The 13,226-nt window shown below is 38.0% G+C and overlaps 1 protein-coding gene across 1 annotated transcript in view; it reads left to right on the top strand.

Annotated features, from left to right (window-relative positions):
* IFIH1 (interferon induced with helicase C domain 1) overlaps nucleotides 1–13,226 on the top strand; it is a 59,680-nt gene that overhangs the window by 27,831 nt on the left and 18,623 nt on the right. Inside the window, exons 5-6 of the mRNA XM_040229240.1 lie at nucleotides 3,566–3,786; nucleotides 12,655–12,865. Coding sequence (XP_040085174.1) covers nucleotides 3,566–3,786; nucleotides 12,655–12,865 — 432 coding nt within the window. The remainder of the gene's footprint in view (nucleotides 1–3,565; nucleotides 3,787–12,654; nucleotides 12,866–13,226) is intronic.

Here is a 13,226-nt window from a genome sequence, read left to right as displayed (position 1 = left end):
TTCAATTTAGTCAGTGTTAATATTAAGTTCTTGGCATGTGCATATTTCTGTGGCTTTTATTTGTTTTTTCTGTGCTTGTTATACAACTGTTAAATTTAATAATTAACATTTTTATTAAATGCTATTGATACTAGAACTCAAAATACACTCTAGCTAATATTTAACATCTTTATGATTGCTTTAAGCTTCTGGACCTTCTCCTAATTTTTGTTTGCCTGAGTAAGGGCTTTTCAACAATATTCATTCATTTAATTACTATCTAATAGATATCCTCTATGTGCAGGGCATTTTGTCTGTTTAGCACTGTTAGCAAATGCAACTATTTACTGATTTTCAGTCTTCAATATGGCATGAAAGGCGTGATAAATCTGAATGCAACCTACTTTTAAAAAGCAAATACATTTCCAAAGGCAAATACATTTGAAGGCAAACACATTTTTAAAGGGCAAATCATTGAAGTTCTGGATGGTTAGTGCTTAGGAATAAAGACTAGTGGGTATAAGATTGCATAGTGGATAGCAAAATTCTGAAATCATAAAATTGTGAAATTCCTTTCTTTCATGTGCATGCTATAAGTTGACATACAAATCAGTTTAAGATAGATTTATGTAAACTGCAAATTGTTAAACACGCACTGACTCACTGAAAGCATTGCAGTGTTTGGGATTATGTTTTAATTTCTGAAGTTGACATCAAAGGGACCCTATTCCACACGCTCTTTGTCCACGTTTAGAGGTTACATTATGAGGCATAAGAATTGTGGATGTGACATTATATTCCTTCATAGTATTATTATGCCATAGTAAAGCATAATTAGTGGTACTTTTGACGTTTAAATATTTTAATTATACCGTGAGAGGCTTTTTTGTTTTTCTGTTCCTCAGTCTCAGAAGGATATACTGCTTCTTGCAAAGTGGCAATGTTTTTGGCAATGCACATTGGCCTGATATGTAGAAAGTGTTTCCTTACTATTTTGAGGTAATATCTATTAATATTTGTCCAGCTGGAATGATATATTTTTCTGAGGTTACATACTATAGGTAAAGGAATACTTTTGCCATTTTCCAACACATGCAGTGACAGACCTTTTCTCTCCAAGAATAACTCAGCTGTCAAAAATCAATGTGAGAATGAAATTTGCCACATGGTGTAGTTTCAATAGAATGTTATTATTTAAGCCTTATTTGATTTCATTTTTTGACCATTTGTATGGTATAGTATAATTTTAAGGTCTTTGATAAATACTTATTGTAGAGGATGGGCACAATATTATTCAAAGCCTGTGCATATTTTAAATACCATTTTCGTTATTGCATTTAATTAATTTTGCTTTTTTGAAGAGAGCCAAAAAGAAGCAAACAACAAACAAACAAAACCCAAACATTTTTTTTTTTATAAAGGAAATTGGCTCCTGGCTCCCTGACACCAGCCCAATTCTCTCCTTCTGGTGACAGAGAAGAGAAAATTCTCTTTTCATTGCGTATGTGGATATATTCTTTCATTCCTGTGTCAGAGGATGTGATAAGGCAAGAATCAGGCTGAATATTTAGCACTCACCCAGCTCTTTTTCTTTGGATGCTATCCTCACAATGAATCCAACTCTGATTTTTTCCGTATTCACTCTGTGCCTCTCTTTTAAACTTGAAGCTACCAATCAAGTTTCCTAGAGTTGACTCAAAAAAATATGGATGGTATTGAGCTATCTTGGCTTCCCAGGTTGGCGCTAGTGGTAAAGAACCCCCCGCCAATGCAGAAGTCAGAAGGCACATGGTTTAGATACCTTGGTCAGGAAGATCATCTGGAGTAGGAAGTGACAACCCACTCCAGTATTTTTGCCTGGAAAATTCCATGGACAGAGGAGCCTGGTGGTCTACAGTCCATGGGGTCGCAGAGTCAGACAAGACTGAGCACAGCACAATGATATTCTGAAGTCAACTTGAATCTTATGTAAATATAATAGAGAATGGGTTATTATAATTGCTATAGAGTTCAAAGACAAGCATGGAAAGAAAACTTGTCAATGTGTGTTTTTAAAAACTGGTGATCTTGAATGAGTTCTTCTTGACAATCCTAATAAATGAATCAGCAGATGAGCCAATGATAAGGTAAATGTATTGCATATATGTTTACTCATCCATACAGAAGGCAAATTTCCTGCCAGGTTAGTAGATGACTCTTACTAAGTGGTATTTGGTGTGAATTTTCCTGCCTGTTCAGATAGTGCTATCACAGCAAGTTAAAACCTGGTTAAACAGAATCATCCAGTTGCTGAAATGGAACAATCAGCAACTTTTTTTGAAGTTAATGGGATTCTGTTAGTTTAATTTTATTGCATTCATTGATAAGAGAGAGAATGCTTACTTCATGTGTAATGAAATACTGATAAGTGCTGTCATTTCATTTTTTTTTTCTTGTGATTACATAAAGCAAAAGATGGGCTTTTAAATTGATACAATATTTATTTTACTGCATTCCACATGATAAGTTACACATTTTTAGATCTTTCCCCCTGACTAATATAGATAAACTCGTTCACTTCTAAAAAATGTATATTTAAACCAAGATATATTATAATGATTTTATTCTAATGTTTATAAAATTAATGTATGTTACTGTGTATTTTATCAGTATTTTAAATGTAGATATCTACGCTAGCTGAAAATATTTTTAATGTATTGTGCTTTGAGTTTCAGGAAAACTTGAATGTGTGGGGACATACCTATAGAAAGTGATAAAAATCACATTCAAAGCTAAATAGCAAAATTAGTCACAATCCAGTTATGAACCAACAAAATTGTTTTTCATTTTTCACTGCATACTTACAGATTGAAGGCTAGCATGGAAAAGGCTAGCACCTTTTCCCTAAATACAGCTTCTGTTTAATCTGGTTGCTTTAAATGGCAAAAATGGATTGGGGGCACCATTTTTAGGTATTTAAGATAGATAGATGATCTACAGATAGAAGATAGATAGATATGCTTTTTGGTATTTGGTTTGTCAGGTAAAGTTTTTCACATGAAGGAAAGTAGCATCAGCGTTAGTGTTTCTTCGCAATAAAAAGTGAGGGGGAATAAAGAACAAGGAGTCCTACTTTCCCCGTCCCTCTTGATTTGTTGGTGAAAGAGAATTGGGTGGGGTAGAATGGTTCCACAAAGAAATGGCAAGTCTGAGGCATTAAGAATCATCAACTGCCAAGCCTGCATTCCACAGTCATTTCCACAGTCATTCCACAGTCATTTCCACAGTCATTCCACAGTCATTTCCACTTGGCTTTGCCCACTCTCTGAAAAGACTTCTCTGTGTTGCCCCTTCCTAGTCCTTCAATCCTATTAATCCCTTCCCTCTCCATTCCCATGCCTTAGGCCACTTCCAGAGTGCTTGGGCTGTGTCCTGCAAACACAGAGAGCTGAGACCCGTTTGGTACAGAAAACAGAAAATGGATTGGTTTGGACCCCATATGAAAGGAGGTTTAAGCCGCAAGGGGCCCATGTTCCATTTCAGGCTTCCTAGCCTTAGTTATTTTGTTGTCTGTTTCCTTAATTTTCTTCCTTGTAACCTCCTTCAGATGATGAGAATGTGGCTCAAAGAGCATCCCCCGAGCCAGAGCTGAATCTCAGGCCTTACCAGCTGGAAGTGGCCCAGCCTGCCCTGGAGGGGAAGAACATCATTATATGCCTCCCTACAGGGAGTGGGAAAACCAGAGTGGCCGTTTACATTGCCAAGGATCACTTGGACAAGAAGAAGAAAGCACCTGAACCGGGAAAAGTTATGGTTCTCGTCAATAAGGTATTCAGCAGCACATAAATAGAACATGCTTCATTTTCATATGATTTTTTTCTGAAGCATTTGTATAGTGATGTTTGTAACAATGGATCACACGGATTTAATTAGGAGAAATGTCAAAATGAGTAATTTATTTTAAATCTTTATTTTTTCAGTTCTCTCTAATATCTAAATTATTAGTAGATTTTTTTTCCTATTAAACCAGAACATTAAATCAAAGAGCTGTAACCAATGTATTGTTGTTCAGTTGCTCAGTCATGTCTGATTCTTTGCGACCCCATGGACTGCAGCACGCCAGGCTTCCCTGTCCATCACCAACTTCTGAAGCTGGCTCAAACTCATGTCCATTGAGTCGGTGATGCCATCTCGTCCTCTGCCGTCCCCTCCTCCTCCTGCTTTCTATCTTTCCGAGCATCAAGATCTTTTCCAGTGAGGCAGCTCTTTGCATCAGGTGGCCAATGTATTGGAGCTTCAGCTTCAGCATCAGTCCTTCCAATGAATATTCAGTGTTGATTTCCTTTAGGATTGACTGGTTTGATCTTGCTGTCCAAGGGACTCTCAAGAGTCTTCTCTAACACCACAGTTCAAAAGTATCAGTTCTTTGGCATTCAGCCATTTTTATTGTCCAGCTCTCACATCGGCACATGACTGCTGGAAAAACCGTAGCTTTGACTATACAGACTTTTGTAGGCAGAGTAATGTCTCTATTTTTAATAATGTCTCTAATTTATACTGTTGTAGAAAGAATGTATTTACCCAGATTTTCTTTATGGTGACCTAGTACTGACATATCATTGCATATGGACATAAATGACCTCAAAGTATGACTAGAATCTAGGCTTAAACACTGTGTTCTAGAGTCTCTTTAACCACCGTGCATGAGTGTGTGGGTGCTAAGTTGCTTCAGTCATGTGGAACCTGTGTCTTGTGTCTTCTGCACTGGCAGGCAGGTTTTTGCCACTAGCATCACCCGGGCTACCACCTGGGAAGCCCTTTGGAGCCACTGACCCTCAGTCAAAAGTGGCAAGTGCTCTTTATTCAGAATATATATAATTTGGTTTGAAAATGAAGAGAAATTAGAATAAGTGAATATTTGACTAATTTATATCAAGTTTAATAGAGAAATAATTTTCAAATTGTTTATATATATGTAAAAATATATATACACATATGTCATTCGGTGCAACTGAGGTTTTGCTTTAATATTTTTATCTTAGGATTTTTTAAAGTGTATCTTCATAAACAGGTATACGTCTCCATTTTAAACAAAGTCTATTGAACTTTATTCAGATATATCAAAGTTTATTAATTTATAAGTTTGTAACTTGGGAACATTAGTTTTTACCATTTTATGGAGTAAAATTGAGTACAGTTTCCATCACCAAAAACAATCTTTTTCCCATTACGAATGGTGACTAGATTCTCATTTGCTCCTTTACAGAAAATATAATTATAGACTGTATGTGTAACTTCCCTCTATTTTTTGGATTTCTATCATGCTGAAAGTTTTAGTTGTAGTGTGCTTTTCAGTACTAGAGAAATGTACTCAGAACCCATGATCTTAATGATTTCTATCATGTAGCTCCAAAAGCATTTTGTATATACACCCTAAGCCTAAATACTCTTCCTTCATACTTACATGTCCACTGTAGAACAGTTTGTGTGTGTGGTGATGGTGATACATTAGAATTTTTTTCCCATGGCTTTTCATATATTTTCCTAATTAAGGATATTATCTTTGGAATAAAACAAATCTAGGTGTAAATACTATTTCTACCTACCAGTAATTTGATCTTGGGCAAATTATGAACTTCTCTCACTTTAATTTCCTCATCTGTAAGTGAGTAAAATAATACTACCCTATATAGGGTTGGAAGTTTAAATGACATAATCTATTTAAAGTCTGAGTGACTCAGTGAATATTAGTTACTTCTTCCCTTCCTTCCTCCTCACCTTAACAACTAATAAATTGCAATTCTTTAATGGCACCCCACTCCAGTACTCCTGCCTGGAAAATCCCATGGACAGAGGAGCCTGGTAGCTGCAGTCCATGGGGTCGCTGAGGGTTGGACATGACTGAGCGACTTCACTTTCACTTTTCACTTTCATGCATTGGAGAAGGAAATGGCAACCCACTCCAGTGTTCTTGCCTGGAGAATCCCAGGGATGGGGGAGCCTGGTGGGCTGCCTTCTGTGGGGTCACACAGAGTTGGACATGACTGAAGTGACTTAGCAGCAGCAGCAACCAATGAATAAGGTCTTAAGTGCCAGGTCCAGAGAAAAGAACAAAATTAATTGGATTTGAAACGACTTAAACTGATGCTCTTGATACAATCTGAACATTCTTCCATTTCCTCAAACTCATTCCCTTCATTTACTCTCCCAAAGGTCTCTCTTTCCTTTGTCTGTCTCTCTGTTGGTTATATTACCTCCTCCAAAGCATGTAACCTCAAAACCTAGAAGTTACTTTTGATTTATCAGCTTCCTTTACTTCCTTTATCCAGCATTATAGCCTACTAGAGTTGAAAGAAGCCTGTAAGATCCGGTTTTCATTTATTGCCAAGTGGTTCTCTCACCTCTGCTGAGTAACTTCTAATATCAAGAAGGTCCTCCTTCTAACAAGAGAGCTTGATCCATTCTTTGAACAACTGACACTGTTAGAAAGACATACCTGTATTCATCAAAATCTGTTTCTTTGTAATCCACAGTCATTGCTTAGCATTCTTTCCTCTGTAATATACAGAAGAAAAGACATCAAGCATCATATGACTCCAGAGGGATTTTTCTTTTAATTTCCTGTGATAAATACTCCAGTTCTCTTACACGTTCTTAATGCTGCTAAGTTGCTTCAGTCGTGTCCGACTCTGTGCAACCCCATAGACGGCAGCCTACCAGGCTCCCCCATCCCTGGGATTCTCCAGGCAAGAACACTGGAGTGGGTTGCCATTTCCTTCTCCAACACATGAAAGTGAAAAGTGAAAGTGAAGTTGCTCAGTCGTGTCCGACCCTCAGCGACCCCATGGACTGCAGCCTACCAGGCTCCTCCGTCCATGGGATTTTCCAGGCAAGAGTACTGGAGTGGGGTGCCATTGCCAATAAGACCCTGTTAAAACACAGTGTTTAGGGCTGGACAAAATACTGTAGATACAGTCAGTACAGAATACAGGAAATATGAGATGTGATCCATGACCAGATTTGCCTTTTGCCACCAACGCTGGCACCCACAGACTCATCTGAAGTTTTCCATAACCTGAGAAGTCTCCGCTTATTTTCATTTGAAGATCTGTTAAACTAGACCTCTCTTAAGTTATTTTTGGAGGTTAATTTTGAGCCTACATCCAAATACTTCGGCTTACACTTATGTTTTTCATGTTATTAATCTTGATTGATCTTTTCAAGTCTCATATTTTTGTGTGTATCTCATGCACCTTCCTTTTTGTATAATTCCTCATCTTCTCAATGCTATATTCTGGCTGTGAATCTTTCATCCTGTTGGATCAAGGAGATACTTATGAATTCACATTTGCATCCATGTTTAAATGTGAAATTATCCTCATCAATTATTCATATCCATTGCATTGCTCTGTAGACATTTAAGGCCGTAGGTCCAATTTCTGATCTGCTTCCCTCTTGTTTTTCCCTAGGAATTACTGGAAATCTCTCCACTAGATCTTCCCTAATAATCGTTAATTTTGCTTTGAATTCTAAAGTAATTTAATTCTTTTGATTGAATCAGGTAATCTTTGACCCAGTAAGTCAACATAACCTGCTTTCTGTATTTGGCCCAATGGCAAGGCATTAATATTATAACCCTAAAAAGGAGAAATCCTGTTTCCTAATACCATTTACTTTTGTCTCCCTTTCTCTATCCTTTCCAAAGTTATCGCCTTCAGATGCAGGGAGAAACGAAAACACCACCTGTGTTCCCAGACTTTCTATTTCCTATCTAGGACTTCAACATCATGAGAGAGAAATCCCAGGTTCCTAGATGCTATAATACAGCCCCATATGATTCAGCAGAAGTGGGTAGCATTTGGGTTTGATTAGTCTTGGCAGGCACTCTGTCACATCTCAGGAAAAGGCTCCAAGAGGACCGCACACCTCCCAATTAGCCATGTCAGGCTTGCATCTGGCTCTCTTTGTGTCCTTCAGGAGGAAGTCAATACCACCCAAAGTGAGTCTCAGGATTTCCAACACCTGCCACCTCCTGTGACAACGTCTTTTTATTCTGTAGACCAAAATATGCTGCTTCTTTGGAATATCTCAGCCCATCCTTTATGCACAGAACCTCAGGTTTCTATGCCACTCCAGACCATGGTGGTGGTGGTTTAGTCTCTAAGTCATGTCTGACTCTTGCAACCCCGTGGACTGTAGCCTACCAGGCTCTCTGTCCATGGGATTTCCCAGGCAAGAATACTGGAGTGGGCTGCCATTTCCTTCTCTACAGCATCGTATGGAGATTCTTAAATGATTCAGCAGCATGAGAGTATTTAAAGACATATCAAATGCAGAGCCTGCCCTCGAGGAATCTATGGTCTAGGAAATGAGAGCTGTGTATTAATATAATAATGACTACTGTGTTGCACTTTACATCCTCTCACTGAAATCACACAGCTCTTCTTTTTCAGCTCAGTTCAGTTCAGTCGCTCAGTCGTGTCCGACTCTTTGCGACCCCATGAATCACAGCACGCCAGGCCTCCCTGTCCATCACCAACTCCCGGAGTTCATTCAGACTCACATCCATCGAGTCAGTGATACCATCCAGCCATCTCATCCTCTGTCATCCCCTTCTCCTCCTGCCCCCAATCCCTCCCAGCATCAGAGTCTTTTCCAATGAGTCATCTCTTCGCATGAGGTGGCCAGAGTACTGGAGTTTCAGCTTTAGCATCATTCCTTCCAAAGAACACCCAGGGCTGATCTCCTTCAGAATGGACTGGTTGGATCTCCTTGCAGTCCAAGGGACTCTCAAGAGTCTTCTCCAACACCACAGTTCAAAAGCATCAATTCTTCGGCGCTCAGCCTTCTTCATAGTCCAACTCTCACATCCATACATGACCACAGGAAAAACCATAGCCTTGACTAGACGGACCTTAGTCAGCAAAGTGATGTCTCTGCTTTTGAATATGCTATCTAGGTTGGTCATAACTTTTCTTCCAAGGAATAAGCGTCTTTTAATTTCATGGCTGCAGTCACCATCTGCAGTGATTTTGGAGCCCAAAAAGATAAAGCCTGACACTGTTTCCACTGTTTCCCCATCTATTTCCCATGAAGTGATGGAACTGGACGCCATGATCTTCGTTTTCTGAATGTTGAGCTTTAAGCCAACTTTTTCACTCTCCTCTTTCACTTTCATCAAGGCTTCTTTTTAGTAACCATAAATATCGCCATTTTAGCAATCAGGAAACTGAGGATTTGGGCTTTAATTGGCCTGTCAGGCGTCATCTGCAGCAGAGCTGAGACTTGAACCCTTTTCTTCTGAAGGGAACTGGTCCTCCCTTCTACCATTCTCTACTACTAGAATAAAAAGATGGTGAAATACCAGGGAAGTTTTCTGAGTACTGGCACTATGTCAGCCTCTATTTCATTTATTTTTCATAACACTTCCATCACAGGTTGATATTTTCCTGACTTTGTTAATTGGAGATAAGAGATGCTTAAGTGACTTGTCCAAGGTCACACAATAAGCAAGTAGCTGGAGTATTTGTTTTCAGAGCTCACTTTCTCTCCTCTGGAGCATGCAGTCTCCACTACATTTAATCTTCTTTTACTTCTTCAGACTCTTTTTTGCTGACTTCCTTCTTAGATTATTTCCTCTGTCTTGTATAAGTAGAATGAAAAGAATAGTCCTATAAAACTGAATCAGAAATGACTTTGTGGAAGAAAAAGAAGAGCTGTGGTTCTTTTAAAAAAAATTTTGAAAAAACTTAAATGTCATATTGGAAGCTTCATAAAGTGCAGGCTTCAGGACTCTTTCCTAAATATGGTCAGTCTCTAGGTTCAGTAGTTCTTGAGTGGGGCTTGGGAATCTGTGTTCTCCAAATCTCTCAATTGATTTTGTGACAGACAGACAAGAGATCTCACTTTGGAGGGAGAAAAACAACTAAGTGAAATTTTCTCTTTCAACCCTGTGTTATATTCTTTCACTTACCAAACTTTGTTATTTATTCACTTTGTTTCCTTGGAATTCATGGGCTCCTTTTAGCCCCTTCTCCCCTCCTACATTCACTCTTAGAAACCCTCATCATTTCAACTAAATAATAATACAAAGAAGTGTTCTTCCTTGGTTCTGTCCAGCTAAGACGGTCAGCCAGCCCTTATTTTTCACATAAACAGAGTTCATCTCGAAATTTAAAAAATGAATATTTTTTAAATTTTTAAATAAGATAAAAAAATCTTATTTAAAAATCTTATATTATCTAATTTAATCTTATTTTAAAAATCTTATTTTTTAAATAAGATAACCACCGATCACATTATCAGATAATTGCATGAGGAGAAATGTAATGTTCATTCATTGATGTTTGCCCTTGAAACTCTTTCTGCCAACTTTGCCATGCTGTACATTCCTGGGCTTCCACTGTACAGCTTCTCGTAGGATATAACCTTCAAGATGGCCTGGTTCGGAAAGATCTCTTGGAGAAGGAAATGGCAATCCACTCCAGTATTCTTGCCTGGGAAACCCCATGGACAGAGGGGCCTGGAGGGCCACAGTCCATGAGTTTGCTAAGAGATGGATACAACTTAGCAACTAAACAACAGGGGCCCGGTTATTCCTTTCCCTAGTAATCGAGCTGTTCTAAATGACTGGTGATGTGAGAGCCTTGAGGTGTCAACTCAGTCACCTTCAGTGGTCGCTACAACATACAAAGACGCAACTCCTTTGTTCTCTACTGAGCAGCAAAACCTTAACGCTTTGACCAGGTTCAGCTGTTACCGAGGCTGGACATCTCTAAATGTAAAGTGAGGTAGAATGCAGAGTGATGGCCTCACTGGGCATTGTGAATGCAGGACTGAAGAACTGAGAGCACTCCTCCAATTCAGCACTAGGCTCAGGGGCAAAACAGGACCAGCCCTGCAGGTCTCACTACTCAGACAAGGGATTGAACCTGGGCCAGGGCACTGAAAGCCAGAATTGGAATCGTTAGGTCACCTGGGAGCTCCCCTAAGTTTGCTTTCTGTGTCTGTGAGTCTGTTTCTACTTTGTAAGTAAGTTCATTTGTATTTTACATTACATTAGATTACATTTAGTTCATCTGTATTTTTTTTAGTTTACACATATATTGTTGTTCAGTCACTAAGCCATGTCCAACCTCAATGCCATGCTCCTTTGCCCTCCACTATATTCTGGAGTTTGTTCAAAGTCATGTCCGTTGAGTCAGTGATGCTGTCTAATCATCTCATCCTCTGTTGCCCCCTGCTCCTCCTGTCCTCAGTCTTTCCCAGCATCAAGGTCTTTTCCAATGAGTCTTTATATCAGGTGGCCAAAGTATTGGAGCTTTAGCTTCATCATCAGTCCTTCCAATGAATATCCAGGATTGGTTTCCTTTAGGATTGACTCATTTGATCTCCTTGCAACCTAACAGACTCCCAAGAATCTTCTCCAGCATCACAATTTGAAAGCATCAGTTCTTCAGTGCTCAACTGTATTTATGGTCCTACTCTCACATTTGTACATGACTACTGGAAAAAGCATAGCTTTGACTGAATGCTTTGACCTCTCTCAGGAAAGTGATGTCTCTGCTTTTTAATATGCTGTCAAGTTTTGTCATAGTTTTTCTTCCAAGGACAGATTACATGTATAAGTTATATGGTATTTTTCTTTTTCTTTTTGACTTAGTTCACTTAGTAAGTTAATCTCGATGTCCATCCATGTTGTTTCCTGTGGCATTATTGCATTCTTTTTGTGGCTGAGTAATAGTCTATTATATGTATATATATATATATATATATACACATATATAAAACATCTTTTTTATGCATTCATGTGTTGATGGACGTTTAGGTTGCTTCCATGTCTTGTCTGTTGTAAATTGTGCTGCTATGAACACTGAGATTCATGTATCTTTTCAAATTAGGGTTTTCGTCTTTTCTGGATATATGCCCAGGGGTAGGATTGTTGAATCATTAGTAACTCAGTTTTTATTTTTTTAAGGAACTTGCTATTTTGTTCTTTTTCAGCCACCAAAGCTGGTCTAGCAGTCCATCCCTTCAACTCTACCTGTTCTCCTAGACAATATCTTACCTTCTTACCTTTGGTTTTCTGCATCCTCCAATTCCTTAGGCAGGTTGCCTCTGGCGTGATCCTCCAACAACTCTACAGCCCATAAGGGTCCTGTGAACTGTTATATTGAATTTAAAATACTCTTGGTGTTCATAGCCCTTTATAGCTTGACTTTGTTTTAAAAATTCAAATTTTGTTTCTTATTCAGGCCTAATTTCAGTTTATCTCTTCACTAACCCACGGTTTACAAGATTAAAATTTTTTCTAAACCCTTCCAAAATGGAAGTTGCTTCTTCCATTTTGCTATCACTTTCTTTGTTTCCATGGAAGAATTATCACATTGTGTTGCGATCATTTGTTTTGTTTTCTTGAGTCTTGATCCATGTGCTCGGCTAGAAAGAGTTCTTGAGAGTTGTCAGCTATACCTTAAACATCTTTGTGTTCCAGACACAATGTCTACACCTAATGAAAAGACATTGAATAAATGCTTATTGACATGTGGATGAATGAAATGATGGATAGGCTGTTACATCTAATTAACTTATAATGCAAACATTTCTGTTAATGCTTGGCACATAGGAGGCCTTTGATTAATACTATTTTTGTTTGACAATACTTTCTCTTTCTTTTTAACTTTGGCATGTTTAAAGGTACCATTAGTTGAACAGCTCTTCCGCAAAGAGTTCGAACCATTTTTGAAGAAATGGTATCATGTTACTAGATTAAGTGGTGATACCCAATTGAAAATAACATTTCCAGAAGTTGTCAAGTCTCATGATGTTATTATCAGTACAGCTCAAATCCTTGAAAACTCCCTTTTAAACTCAGAAGAAGGTGAAGATGATGGTATTGAGTTGTCAGGTTGGTTGAAATGTTTATTTTTATAAAATAGTATTAATATTGATAGTAGTAACAGGGACTGTATTAGTTAAATAAGTTTTTTAAAGTTGATTAAATGTTTAAATGTTTATTATTTTTATGTTTTATCAATTTTTAATTGAAGTGTAGTTGATTTATAATGTTGTATTGATTTCTCCTGTATCACAAAATGATTCATTTATACATATACACATTATTTTTTAATATTCATTTCCATTATTGTTTATCATAGGATATTGAATATAACTCTTCTACAACCTTGTTGTTTATCCATTCTATGTATAAAAGCGTACATCTGCTAACCCCAATCTCCCACTCCATAATTTTGATTTAGATTGTCTTC

This window comes from Oryx dammah, unplaced genomic scaffold, assembly GCF_014754425.2.
Source record: "Oryx dammah isolate SB20612 unplaced genomic scaffold, SCBI_Odam_1.1 HiC_scaffold_27, whole genome shotgun sequence".
In the NCBI taxonomy this organism is placed as follows: Eukaryota; Metazoa; Chordata; class Mammalia; order Artiodactyla; family Bovidae; genus Oryx; species Oryx dammah.
Note: the sequence above shows the minus strand (reverse complement) of the source record. Positions and strands in the feature narration are given on the sequence as shown.